This window comes from Stegodyphus dumicola, chromosome 6 (genome assembly GCF_044657685.1).
Source record: "Stegodyphus dumicola isolate Sdum_Otavi_A_Nest chromosome 6, ASM4465768v1".
Lineage (NCBI taxonomy): Eukaryota > Metazoa > Arthropoda > Arachnida > Araneae > Eresidae > Stegodyphus > Stegodyphus dumicola.
In genome coordinates this window covers 183,823,693-183,838,557 of record NC_140773.1, presented here as the reverse complement: position 1 = coordinate 183,838,557, position 14,865 = coordinate 183,823,693, and the positions used below count along the sequence as shown (strand labels likewise).

Below are 14,865 nucleotides of genomic sequence, written 5' to 3'. Positions count from 1 at the left end.
ATTTTCAAACATAAGCTCCTTTAGAGCAATCCAGTTCAATCTCCAACTTAATTTGGTTATTTTGTATATCATCAATTATCACATTTCTAATCTCAAAATGGATATAATTATGATCACTAAGGGTAATTTTATCAGAAACTTGCCAATTACATATCTTAATGTCTTTAATCAATCTGGAAGCAGTAATATCAATCCATGAATTTCCCAATACTGAAGAGTATGTGGGAAAACTGTTTCTAACAAAGTTATTTTCAAGCAGAAATTCTGCTAATTTTTTTCCGTTTGAATCCATGTGGTTTTGGCCCCACAATGGATGTTTACAATTGACATCACCATTTATTACTAATGAAGTATTTTTAAATCTATCAAACAAAGAAGACAAACAATATAAATGATCATCAATAGTTTCTGACAGGGAAAAAATAGCATGTAATCAAGAAAAAAGGACTTTTTCCATCCACCAAAACAGCAACTATGTCTTTAGAAGCATAAATTTGTAAAATGGATAAATTTTCATTGAATACAAAGACACCAGATCTTATGTTCTCACATTTATTATGCTCTGGCACTTATTGGTAAACCATATATCTTTCCTTGATAAACATAAGGTTCTTGTATGCAGATCAGATCAATATCACTTTCTGTAACCTCAACTCTCAATTGTTCTGTGGCCTTGATTGCATGATGTAAATTGATTCGACAAATTTTAATTGTATGAGATTTACAAGCCATAATCAATTTTTTTGGTCAATAAATCAACTTGTCTAATATAACAAGGACATTCTTTAAATGTATTGTCATGTTTAGCATTAAGGCCCAGTCCAAATCTCGAATTTGCTATTGTACAATTATAACATTTATAATCTGTTGCGGTACATTCAGTTTGAGAGTGACCTTCTAAACTGCATTTATTATAAATAGAGGTTTTTGTACAAGCTTTTTTAATGTGTCCAAAACCATAACATTGGAAGCATCTGGTAACTCTTTTATATTCTCTAATCTGGTGCCTTGTCCATTTTAAATAAATTTTCTTGTCTTTCATAACCAGATTAAATGATTGTGGGTCCAAAGAAACGATCCAATGACATCCCATATTTGATTTCATATTGAATCTCAGTTCTATAATCGCATTCTCTAGAACGACATTCTGAGATTTCAGTAAATCCTTTATTTCCTCTCCATTCAAGGCAGGATCAACATTATAAATCGTAATTCGTGGATGTATTTTCGTAGGTCTTTTTACATCCAATTCTTCTTTCAATGTACTATTTTCTCTTATTGCATTTTAAATTATTGACAAATCGTTGTATTTAGTGACATTGATCAATACTCCACCATTTTTTATTTTTTGTACTCTCTGCACACCTATTTTAAGATCAGTTGGAGAAATGTTTTTAATTAATTTCTCCTTTACTTGTTCAGAAGTTTGATTCCTTTCTTTAGGATATATTAGAGTCACAAATTCTACTTCTTGTTTCTTAAAACTTTTTGTTCTAGATCGTGATCTTGATCTTTGATGAACTTTTTCTGCATAAGTAGCAGCTTGCTTTTTATGCTTTCCTCTTGTAATATTTTCTCTTTCGGCCAATCTTCCTCTTTGTTCACCATTTTCAATAAGAACACTATTCATTGCATTCTGCAGTTTTCTAAATATTTCTCTAATTTTATTACCTACAGATTTATTCACCTTATCAGATGGGTTACCTAAAACCTCATCCAATTCTTTAGAGTTTTCATTAATAAAGGACAGTACGTTGTCAGCGATACAAGATACAGTATCTTCCGATCCCATTGAAATTTTATCTTCTTTTTCAAGAACTTCCCGCTCATTATTCGCCATCCCACACAGAAAGACTAACTGAATGGTGCACCAAAACTTCAATTGTAAATAAAGGCATCCATTATTAGCCGTGTTCGAAGTTAAAAAAGCTTATATCTCTTAAAAGACTTGTTGCAAATGAGTAAAATTTTGCATAAATATCCACAAAAGTGTATAGAATGAAAGCACAGTCAATTTATATATTTACATGGTGTATGAACTTCAAATAAACAGAAAAACTTTACAAACGTATGCAAATGAGTCACTCAGAAATTCAACGTAAAAAGGCTTGTAACTTTCAAACTACTTAAATCTGAAGCACAAGACCAAGCATGTAATTCAAGAGTAGCATATAATTAAAAAACATGCATTATAAATCCACCTGCATGGTCTTTAAATATCAAAATTAAGCAAAAGTACTCACATGCGTATGCTAATGAGAAGCTTGACACGTAGAAATTTTTAAACACTTCTAACTTTCTCAATTTTCTCATCCAGTCAAAAGATGCACATTTTCAGAAACCGGAATGAAAGATGGATATAAAAAACTCACTTTCACATTCACAAAATTAAAGTTTACCGAAATACAAAGTCTTTTTTTTCCAGACCAAAACACACACCAAACAACATGGATGCCAGTTACGGTTGCCCTAATGTAAGACACAAAGGAGAAGAAAAATTAACGAAGTTAAAATTAGGGAGCGAGGGGCAACTGTTCCCTTCACGCTCAAAATCTGAACTTTGAATAATGGAAAGCAACCACTGAACGGATTTTTATACCCTCTGGTAGTACCAAAAGCGAGGAGGTAACGCCATCTAACGACAAAAATAACTGAATTAAGATAGTAGAATTTTAAAGGCATTAGGAAGGACTGGATTGGACTTCAAATCATTAACTAAACCTGCTAAATCTTTGTGAATATGAAAAGCCTCAAGAAAATCCAATTCACCTATGGAAGAAGCCTTTTGGATAATTTTTGCAGACCCAAAGTCAAAATTATGGTTAAATGTCCAACTATGATACAATATTGAAGACTTCTTAATTTCGCCTTTTCTGACATAAGATTCATGTTCCTTGATACGAAACTTCAACGCTCTTTTTGTTTGGCCAATATATCTTAAACCACACTGACACGATATACTATAAATTCCCCAAGAATTCAAGAGAGAAACGCAATCTTTTAGAATCGAAGGGTGAATTTTATTAATAGGGGAGAAACCGACTTAAAAATTGAATTTCTGGAGAATCCATGCAATTTTATAGCTACCAGAAGGATAAAATAGAAGCACGACAAGCTCATTAATATTATTTCTAACAGTGGAATGTCTTCTTTGATTTCAATTTTCAAGTCGGTTTCTCCCCTATTAATAAAATTCACCCTTCAATTCTAAAAGATAGTATATCGTGTCGTGTGGTTTAAGATATATTGGCCAAACAAAAAGAGCGTTGAAGTTTCGTATCAAGGAACATGAATCTTATGTCAGAAAAGGCGAAATTAAGAAGTCTTCAATATTGTATCATAGTTGGACATTTAACCATAATTTTGACTTTGGGTCTGCAAAAATTATCCAAAAGGCTTCTTCCATAGGTGAATTGGATTTTCTTGAGGCTTTTCATATTCACAAAGATTTAGCAGGTTTAGTTAATGATTTGATGTCCAATCCAGTCCTTCCTAATGCCTTTAAAATTCTACTATCTTAATTCAGTTATTTTTGTCGATAGATGGCGTTACCTCTTCGCATTTGGTACTACCAGAGGGTATAAAAATCCGTTCAGTGGTTGCTTTCCATTATTCGAAGTTCAGATTTTGAGCGTGAAGGAGCAGTTGCCCCTCGCTCCCTAATTTTAACTTTGCTAATTTTTCTTCTCCTTTGGGTTACATGTTTGATCAGATAGCCTGGCTCAGTAAAAGTAGGCGGCCAGTGTAATTCTGATTAAAAAATCCGGTTATAACCACGTGCAGTGCTGATAAGGACCATGTGTTTCTGAGACTTCTTCCCCTTTATTCTTCTTCTTTCTATGTATTTCTTTCTCCTGATGAGGAGGGACCTTTAGCTGCCCTCGAAATTGATTGAGTGTTTCAATATAATTACGCTAAATACAAGGTTGTTTTTTTATTTTGATTGTCACATTAGCGTGTTTCTCTCCTAGTCCAAAAAAGATTTTAGGAAATTTTCTAATTCCAAAGTAACTTCTTTAGTGTCGAGCAAAAACAGTTGCATAATGTGCAAGGAAGATCACTGTCTTCACAAATGTGATAGGTTTTTAAACTTAAGTGTCCAAAAAAGAATTGAATTAAGAAACACAAACTTTGTTTTAATTGTTTATCTTCTCAGACTCATCTAGTGAAAAATTGTCGTAGTTTACATAAATGTATGATGTGTAAGTTGCCTCATCATACTGTTCTTCATTTGATCAAAATCCCAAAACTAGTGAAAATGAAAAACCAAAACAAACGTCCTCACTTTTCCCCAGTTCTGAAATGTTCTTGTCAAAGAATGAAGTGTTCTTACCAAAAATGAAGTTGTTACAAATGCCACAATATGTACAGGACAATTTAGTTATTCTAAAGGTGAAGCAAAACATGTATTACTTTGTACTGCTGTTATTAAAGTTAGTGATTCCAATGGTAAAGCCATCAAGTGTGTCAAAAAACTAAAGTTAGGTAGACAAAAAAAAAAAAAAAAAATCGAAATGTTGTGCCTTAGTTCGTTCAACATTGTAACAACAAGTGGAGAAGTGGAATTGATCTTTACTCCTCACTTTGAGTCAAACTCCAAATTTCGAACGTATGCATTCGTGATTCCAAAGATAACTTCAGATGTGCCTAACATATTGCTTCCTTCTCAAATTCCGAATCATTTTGACGATGTAGTCTTAACTGATCTTAAGTTCTATGAAAGAAAAACCTATTGATATTTCGTTAGGTGTAAATGTATTTTTTACTATGCTTAAGGGGGACAATATAAATAAAGGACAATCATTGCCCTTTGCAATTTGTTCTCAGTTGGGTTGGATCATATCCGGGAACACTATTACAGATGATTGAAATCTAACACTTATACAGCGAATAATCTTCAGTTGAATACAAACGAATTAGTTGAAAGAATTTGGTCTTTAGACTCCATTCCTGAAGTCAAACGTATCTCTAGTGAAGATAAAAAATGTGAAGAATTCTTTAAAACAACACACTTCTGTGATCAAAATGGTCGTTATGTAGTTAAACTTCCATTTAAAGATAACCCTTCAAGGTTGGGTAGATCTTGCTTTAGAAAGATTTAGAGAGAAATCTCTTAAGATCCCCTGATAAATATGAAATGTATGAACAATTCATAAAGGAATACTTGGATTTGGGCACATGGAACCAGTTCGTAGTTCAGAGTCTCCAAGTCAGGCATACTACATGCCACATCATGCAGTCATCTAGCTCTACGAGCAAAATATGTGCTTCTAGTAAATGCTACTAGTAAGTCTTCATCAGGATTCTCTCTTAACGGCATACTGATGACAGGCCCTAGAATACAAGAGATGTTTGATCAAATTCAGATGTTACCCAGTAGTTGTTACAGCTGATATCATGAAAATGTTTAGACAAATTCTAGTTAATGAAGAGGATAGTGACTTTCAAAGGATGTTTTGGTGGGACAATCAAAGTGATCCTATTCAAGAATTTCGACTTAATACCGCCTCATATGCCACTGCTTCAGCTCCATATTTGGCTACTCGTGCTTTATACCAACTTGCCTATGATAAGCAGAATAACTATCTTTTAGCTTCGAAGGCTGTACTTCAAAACTTTTTTGTAGATGATTGTTTGGTAGGTGCTCAAAACACTGAAGAGTGCAAAAATCTAGTAAATCAACTCTTGCGAATGTTAGAACGTGAAGGATTTCTTCTGTGTAAATGATCATCCAATGACTTGTCAATGTTAGAGAATATACCTGAGGAGTTGAGAAATGATTCTGAGGCTATGAAAATTCAAGACGATAGCTCAATCAAAGTTTTAGGAATTAACTGGAACCCCCGTGAAGACTACTTTAACTTTTTCATGTCCATTTCTGGAGAAATGTTTAAATACACTAAAAGAGATATCCTTTCTGATTTAGCAAAAATATATGACCCACTGGGTTGGCTTGCTCCCTGTATTATTTATGTCAAAAATACAAGACATGTGGAAACTTCATTTATCGTGGGATGAGCCTGTTAGTGATGAGATTGCTAACAAATGGAAAAGTTTCCAAAATTATTTCCATCTTATAATATTTAAAAATACCGAGATTTGTCTTGATTCCAGATGTAAACTATATCGATATTTGTGCATTTTGTGATGCCTCCAAGAAAGGCTACTATGCAGCAATTTATTTGCATTCAGTATCACGTAATTTGGACACCAAAGTAATATTCTTAACATCAAAAACGAGAGTTACCCACGATTAGAGTTATGTGCTGCAGTTTTGTTAGTGAATTTGATTAAATCAGTGTTAGAACATTTAGAGTTTCTTATACGTAATATTTTGGCCTGGACAGATTCAACTGTTGTACTGTCCTAGATTTCTGCAGAACCATATCGTTGGGTTCCCTTTGTTGCAAACCGCATTGCCAAAATACAGAATACAATTCTTAATGTAAGGTGGAACCATATTAATGGAAAGCTGAAATTGTGAATGATGGTTCATTGGACCTACTTGGTTAAATTCACAAAATTTTAAAATATGTCCTGACTGTGAACATCTTGCTGATGTACATTATGAAGGAGTTCATAGAGAAGAGAGAAAAACGTGCATTTCAGTATCTTGTACAGTAAAGGAAAGTAACATTTTTAAACAGTATTGATCTTGGTCAAAATTACGTCATATAGTTGCTTTATGCCTAAGATTCATTTACAACTGTCGAAACTCATCCGAAAATTGTTTCAGAGATTTTTTGACAACCGATGAGCTTAGATTAGCTACAAAAACTGTGAAAAAAAAACGTCCAAGAATCTTATTTTCCTCAAGAACTCTTTTGTTTAAAAACATCGAGAGAAAAGGTGTGAGCAGTCGAGTAATACAATTAACTCCTTTCCTTGATGAAGTAGATGGTCTCTTAAAAAATGCAAACATTCCTGAAAATAGCAAACATCCTATTTTGCTTCCAAAGAAAGGACATGTCACTAATCTCATTGTAACTCATTACCATGTCAATTATTTACATTCTCATCAAGAGTTATTAAAAAAGCACTTTGCGAATGCAGTTTTGGATTCTTTTGGTAAGAAGTGTAGTGAGAAAGATAATTCACAGATGTATTCCTTGAATTAGAAATCGAGGCAAGACTGTGACTCAGATAATGGGTGATTTACCCTCGCCCAGAGGTCAACCATCAAGACCTTTTGCAGTCACCAGTGTTGATTACGCTGGTCCATATTCAATTAAGTCCCAAGTTGGGAGAAGAGCTAAAACTTTCAAGTGTTACATATCCATTTTTGTGTGTTTCTCAACAAAAGCTGTACACTTGGAGTTAGTCATCAACTTCAACGTTTTTAGCAGCTCTAAAAAGTATCGCCCAATGAGGCAAACCATCTGAAATTTCAAGTGACTGTGCTAATAACATCAAAGGTGCTAGTAAGGAACCGAGGGAGATTTATAAAAATGCAGCTCACATCGAAAAGAGCAGTGAAGTATGTAAGTACAAGGGCAATCCCCAAAAAAAGGTCTATTTTTTTGGGATGTAGAGAAAGTTTTAATACGGTTGTTGGCAACACTGTTGTGAGTGGTGCCTTCTCCGCTACCACATAAGCATGCAGGCGCTTCGCTCAGATGCTCAGTCTTGGCTTGGCAGCCATTCGAAATGGAGCTCCCGATAAACGTTACCGCAAAGTGTGCGCAGTTATTCGATTTTTGAACGCGAAAGGCGTTAAACCGTTTGAAATTCACCGCCTATTGACGGAAGTGTATGGACAGTCATGCATGGATGTCAAAAATGTTCGCAAGTGGTGTAGAGAGTTTACAGCTGGTTGTGCTGAAATTCATGCTGAAGAAAGGAGCAGGAGGCCGTCAATTCCCGACGAGACAATTGCGAAAGTTGAGGAACTCGTGCGTAAAGATCGGAGGATCACTCTGGATGCTCTCTGCATTTTCAATCCTGAGGGAAGGGCATGGCGGCAAGCTGGTATGACATGGGCATTGTAAAACTGCCACAGCGTCTACAAAAATGCATCGACCGAAATGGCGATTATGTTGAAAAATAAAGCATTCTTCAATCCTTAAAGTGATGTAGCAATTATAGAAAATAAACGGTTCTTTGTATATCTAAAAATATAGGAGCCCTTTTTTTTGGGATTGCCCTCGTACATTACCTCAGAAGGTATAACTTGGTTATTTAATCTCCTCACTTCGACCACCGACATCTCCTCACTTTGGTGGCTTGTGGGAATCTAATGTGAAATCCATGAAATTTCGTCTTAAACGAGTATTAGGTTCCACACTTCTAACTTGCGAGAAATTTTTAAGTGCTTACACAAGAGGAAGCATGTATGAATTCATGTCCTCTATGTGCGATGTCTAGTGATCCAAACGACTTAAATGCATTGACTTCAGGTCATTTTCTGATTGGAGCCCCTTTGCTTGCCATTTCTAAATCTAACTTAAGTGATGTGAAATCTTCAAGACTTAAACGCTGGTCTCTAGTTCAACAGACTGTGCAACATTTTTGGAAATGATGGTGTGCAGAATATTTAACAACCATTCAACAACGTACTAAGTGGTTTCGTGCGTCTCCAAATCTAAAATGTGGTGACTTAGTTCTGATCAAAAACGAACAACTGCCTCCAAACCAATGGAAAATTGGAAGAATTGCCTTAATTCATCCAGGCAGAGATAAAAAAGTTTGAGTGGCTACACTCCATACAGTTGCTGGTGATTTCAAACAAGCTGTTACTAAATTGTGTCTTATCCCCAATCATGACTAATACAGTCAAAAGTCGTTAATTCGGACCTCAAAGCTAAAAACTTTCTGTGCATGCGCCGCGTTGATACATGTGCATAGGCGTTTATGCGTGCATGTAAGACCTTTACGACTGCGCATATGCATGTGCACAAGCGCAGAATACGTTTTCGCGTGTGTGTTTAATGTATAACGGATGGTATAAGCTAAAATTATCTATTTCAGTTAATGTTGATGATTGCGTTGTTCCTTAATCTTTGAATTGGATGCGGCTTATTATTTTTTGCAGACTGTAAGAGCAATGTTATAAAAGTAAACTTGAACTTTCGATTATGTCAAATAGAATTTCCGATGCTGGAGCTCCCAAAGGATCTACAAAACAAAAGTATGTTTCGATGTCCATCAAACAAAAAGTGGAATTGCTGCAAAAAATGGATAAAGACATGAAGAAGGTGACAGAGAGGATAGTGAAAACGAAAAAATTTCAATTGACAAGTTAGTCGGTATTTTCGGCACAGCAATTACGGGACTTGAACAGCGGAACTTTGTAACTGAACAAGAAATTATGTCTGTTTATAGAATTAAAGAGAAAGTATTATCACATAAAACGAAGCAACTTAAACAACTTACAATGAAAGAAATGTTTAATAAAGTAAACAAATAAATATTAAGCTTTTTTTTTTTGTGAATTTTGATACCCTTTAGATCATAATTGTTCTTTATTTCATAAATTACGGTTTCATATTTTTAATTTTAGAATTTCTGCATGCCATCTTACGAGATTTAAACTGATGATCTATAATCCGGAATCGCCGAAATCCTGACGTTAGTTTATTACGTTAGATTTTAGTTCTATTTTTAATGAATTTTTTGTTAATATTATTATGTATGCTTTAACTATTTGTCTTTTTTTGAACCCTTAGAAGGCTTCAAGGCTGGGGGCTACGTTTAGTATTTTTTTTGTTACCAAACGAATTACTAATGTGTCCTGGCAACAATAGATGGCGCTACTGCCTGATGATTCAATTGTGGTTGCTATAGTAACGTACTTTAAAAAAATGTGCTTTATATGTCCCCCCCTTTTTTTTAAATTGCTACAGTGCTTTGAGTGATGTGTGCTGTATCGTCACATGGACGTCATTTCTTTTATTTCAAAGTGTTATGTAAAATAAATAAGTAATAATACAGTCCGCTTACCTCTGTTTTTGTGAATTTATTCTTAATCAGAAGCAATGTTGGAATCTGAAAATGTACTTTTCGCAGATTTTAAAAATAAAAAAGCTGATGTGTACATCACATGACTTCCTTGTATGAAATATTAAACTATACACATTTTTTTCCTTCATTTCATTAAAACTTATTTCCTCAGATTTTGTTAGAGATATATTCCTCATTCAGTTAATTCAGTTCTCACTTCACGGCAAGGCAAAAATATATAAAAACTCAAAGTATTTTCAATAAAATTGAAAGATATAGAAAAACATAAAACACCAAATACAATTAAAAAAACACAATTTTTACAATTAAAATTACAGTTTCTACACATAAACAAGCAATTCAGCCAACAGGCAAGAAGGCAGAATTTTTGGTGTACAAAACTAAGTTTCCTTTTGGTCCCACTTAGCAAAAGAAAAAAAAAAAAAAAAAAAAAAAAGGCTTAGCTGCACTTAAACAACTTTAAATTGTTGATAATTTTGCAAATATTGCATGCAGATTAACTATAAAGGCATAAAAACCTTAGCCAGAAGATAAGAACAACATAAAACACTCATTTATAAAGCAAATAATGCACAACTTACCAACATATAAGAATAAAAAAACAGAGTGGATTTATATATATTTATATGCTTTTGGTGAGGCAGTCCTATACACGAAACTTCAGCATTCTGAGGCTACTCATTTTTGAGTTATACAAGATATATATACAGACGGACGCCACAGAAAAATTATCTTCTGAATCCATTTTAAATCAGTTTTATTATTCGTTTTGGGAAAAAGAGTCCTTTATTCTATCCTTATGTACAGATGTCGTGCAAAAACATCTTTAAATTGCATTCGATAGTGATCAAAATAGATATTTTCATTGAAATATGGTACATGGAATATTTCGTGATTACAATACTTCCTTTACTTTGAACAAGGAAGTAAAAAGAAATTGTTTAGCCCATAAATGCCATGCAAGTTGTCAGCTAGAACTGTTACAAGGAGAATTAAAATGATCACAGGCCACATAGAAACACAACTAATAAAAGATATGAAAAAATGTGCATTTTTTCCTCTTACAATTGGATGAATCGAAAGATATTGAACAATTGGCAAGCATCAAACATGGCCTTTGATGATTTTACCATAAAAGAATTTCTAAAAATCCTACCACTTTAAGAGTGCAAACGAGAAAAAGACTTACTTTGCGCAATAAAAACAATTTTGATTAATGCTAAAATACCGACCGAGAAATTATCTTCAATAACAATGACGGTGCACAAGCAATGAGAGGGAAGAATATCAGATTCATTCCTTTATGGCAACAAGATCTTTTTTTTGCCAAAATCTAGAACATCACTGCATTATACATCAGCAAGCGCTGTGTGTAAAAATAACTGAATTCCAAAATGTAATTTTGTTGTTACAAAAATTATCAATTATTTCAGTAATAATGACAAGTGAAGTGCAACACAGATGATTTAAACTGCTTTAGGAAAATGATGTAAAGATACACAGTTTACCGAACTTCTTTTTACACATTGAGGGGCTGAGCAACGATAACACGCTTAAGCGATTTATCAATTTGTTACCACAAATATAAGAGTTTCTAACATCCCAAGGAAAAAACTACAAATAGCTGAAATGTAAAAATAGATTAACAAATCTAGCTTTTTGATTGATTTAATACAATTTAATGAGCTACATTTCAAATTACAGGGCAGGAATAATCACATCAACAGCTTCAAGTCAATGTTAGAATTGTATAGGTCTTATCTCTTAAGAAAATCGTTAACGCATTTCCCCATTACTACGAAAAAGGGCAGTCTGAAAGTCTGAAAGAGCAAAATATTAATACAGACTCATATCTTCAAATTGTGTACGCATCGCAAAAACTAAATTTGATTTTAGATTTTGCAAATTTACAGCCTATTTTAAAATTCTTTTTAAATCCCATTAACATTAGTGATGGCGAAAACACAGCTACAAAAATATTTAATTATTTTCTTCTTAACAACATGGAAAACTTAGAATTAGTATGCTGGCAAAATGATGTTATTTTAAAATCTTATGAAACCAATACGATATTTTGGAGCTTGGTAAACAAAAATCCTTAAAGTCATGTGGAATAAAGATTAATTCATATTGCTGAAGTACCTATAATTGTTAAATGTTGTTTTTGAACATGATTTATTTGAAGTATCATTCAAAACTTACTGATTCACACTTAGACAATCGTTTAAGAACATGCAACTCAAATTATATTATCGACTATAATAAGTTAGCAGACAAATTACAAACTGACATTTCAAAAAAGAAATCTATTTAGAGTATAAATTACAAATATTTGTTATTTAATTCAATAAAGTTATACCTTTTACACAAAATTAGTTTGCAATATGATGTTTGATTATGAAACTTGAACGAGTGGTATCCACTAAGAATTTAAAATTTTATTTTGGGCTCTCGATGATGAAAAGGTTGCTGACCCCTGCTTTAGAGTGTAAACACTTTAGGGTAAGCAATTTAACACAACAGGCTTCCTACTTCACCATGAAGAGGAATGCATAGAAACTAACCACAATTCAACCTGATGACAAATTTTTCATATTGGGATAAAATATACGTTTCAGGTTAATATATAAATATTTGATTGGCTACATGTGACTTATTCAGCCCCAATTTTCAGTGAAATATTAGTTACATGTGCTTAACAGAGCAGTATATACAGTAAGAAAGGAAAATTCATCTAAATATCTCAGGAAAAAAAGTGTTTTGCACTGAAATAAATTTTATATATCTAATAGTCACCTGATTAGAATTACAATCAAGAAGAATTGCAAAATAGTAATCTTTTAGAAATAATTTCTAAAAACTTTTTTTTATTTATACCTTAATATAACCTTTAAAAAAAAATTTCTGCAACATTTTCTGCATTGCTTATTTCTACTTATTTTTAACAATATCATTCACACTAATGTATAAATACAAAATGATCCTAAAAAAAAAGAAAAGAAAAACTGCAGAGCATAAACTGCTATGCCAGAAAAGCATTATATATATGTGTATCTTCCATGTAAAGCATAAAAAACTGCTATATTTAAAATTAAAGAATAATTTAAACATTTACCTAGCATCAAGTATTCCTTGATAAATTTCCAGTTGCTTAAGGAATCCTGAATTGGGTTTTATGCAACCACGTTTAGTTTTCACAAATTCCAATGCTCTCTCTAAATTCCAGTCATAAGCTTTCATGACATATGCTATTACAACTGATGCTGATCGACTGATGCCCATTTTACAGTGAACCAGAACTTTTGAACCTTCATCTCTGGAAGAATAATGTATATATATATATATATATATATATATATAATACTAAGCAAATAAATCATAGATTGTGACTAAATGCTTGGTACATTTCAAGTTAAATAATTCAAAATATAAATGGAAGGATAATATACAGTACCCTTAAAAATAAATAAATGTATTAGTTATATTTAAGAAGAGACTATAAATATATTGTGCTTCTATAAGAAAAGAGATACATATAGAAAAATAAAAAAGGCAAAGAATTCTGCCTCTAAAATGGTTTCATATCACATTATTTATTCTATTTAACAGTTATCGATATTTTTACTAAAGAAATTTTTTATTCATGATTTTCCTTCCTTTACTGTACTAGAACTAATTTTGAATAATTTCTGGAAAACGGAGAAGGAAAAAAGTAACATATAAAAATTTTGGTATTTATTCTCCTTCTAAGCAAAAGTAAATGAATAATATGACTCGGACTGCTATACAGTGAATATCTATATTTACAGCAATATAAATTGGAATGAAATAAGAGTGATAGTGTTCATGTAAATAGTTCTAGGAAACATTTATTTTCTTTTGCACTATGCATTATTTGTAAATCAAATAAAAAAGCATGATACACTTACTTTGCTCTTCTGATGTAACGATATGTTTTATCCCAGTAATGTAATATTTCAGTGGATTCATCATCATATACTCTTATGTTCTGATAATCAAACATGCCAGGGAAAAAATTATCGATTTCTCTAGTTACATTTAAAATATGACCAATGCTAAAAGGAAAAAGGGTGAAAAAAGTTTTTACAATGAAAATATGATGATAATTGACACAATAAATAAGTTTACTTAGCAAATTTGCGTTACAATAACATTAAACAATTTGAAATTAAAATTCATGAAGAATACTTTTTCTTCTTAATGCAGACTAAATGTTATATGTAAAATTTGGTTCTGGTTTTAGTTCTCTCTCATTCATACTGCCTAATGAGACAATTAAAGAGGGAATCTAAATTTATTTTACCAATGAATCAAAAATATACATGTCACCCATTAAATACTTACCCATTCACAACAAGTTCTTCTAAATTGGATGCATTCCATTCAGATCCTAGATAGAGATACTGGAATATCTCCGTTGGAGCATCCATTTGGCCAAGTATTGTCAGCATTTCCTGATCAATAAATGACTTGTATTCTTTTAAATTCATATCCAGAATTTCTTCAAGTCTAGTGCGAATCTGTTAAAAGTTACAGGCATAATCAGCACAATGTATTTTCCATTTCCTATTGCCAAACTATAGCTATAAAATACAGGATTTATTAGGAGGTATTTATTTCTTTTCCTACATTATTAAAACATTTAATATTCTGAAGCCTGTTAAGGGATTACATAATAAAATTATTTTAACCACTTCCCTGTATATGTTCTTGACTTGGCTATAATAAAAGTAATAAAAATGATTATTTATTACTAGAATTGTATATTGTGCTATTTGATTTATAAGTTTGAATCTTGAGAATTTTAGAAGTTCTGTTTGTTATTCAATATAAATAACACAAAATGGCAAATGACATTAAAGAAACATATAAATATTAATTTCA

General features: G+C 32.4%; 1 protein-coding gene across 2 annotated transcripts in view; it reads right to left on the bottom strand.

Annotated features, from left to right (window-relative positions):
* The window catches only part of ssh (Protein phosphatase Slingshot), a 242,807-nt gene that overhangs the window by 15,371 nt on the left and 212,571 nt on the right, over positions 1 to 14,865 (bottom strand). For both annotated transcript variants that reach the window (XM_085819257.1, XM_085819258.1), the window contains 3 exons: positions 14,326 to 14,501; positions 13,890 to 14,036; positions 13,076 to 13,276 (listed from right to left, as the gene is read on the bottom strand). In XM_085819257.1, the coding sequence (XP_085675383.1) occupies positions 13,076 to 13,276; positions 13,890 to 14,036; positions 14,326 to 14,501 (524 nt within the window). The remainder of the gene's footprint in view (positions 1 to 13,075; positions 13,277 to 13,889; positions 14,037 to 14,325; positions 14,502 to 14,865) is intronic.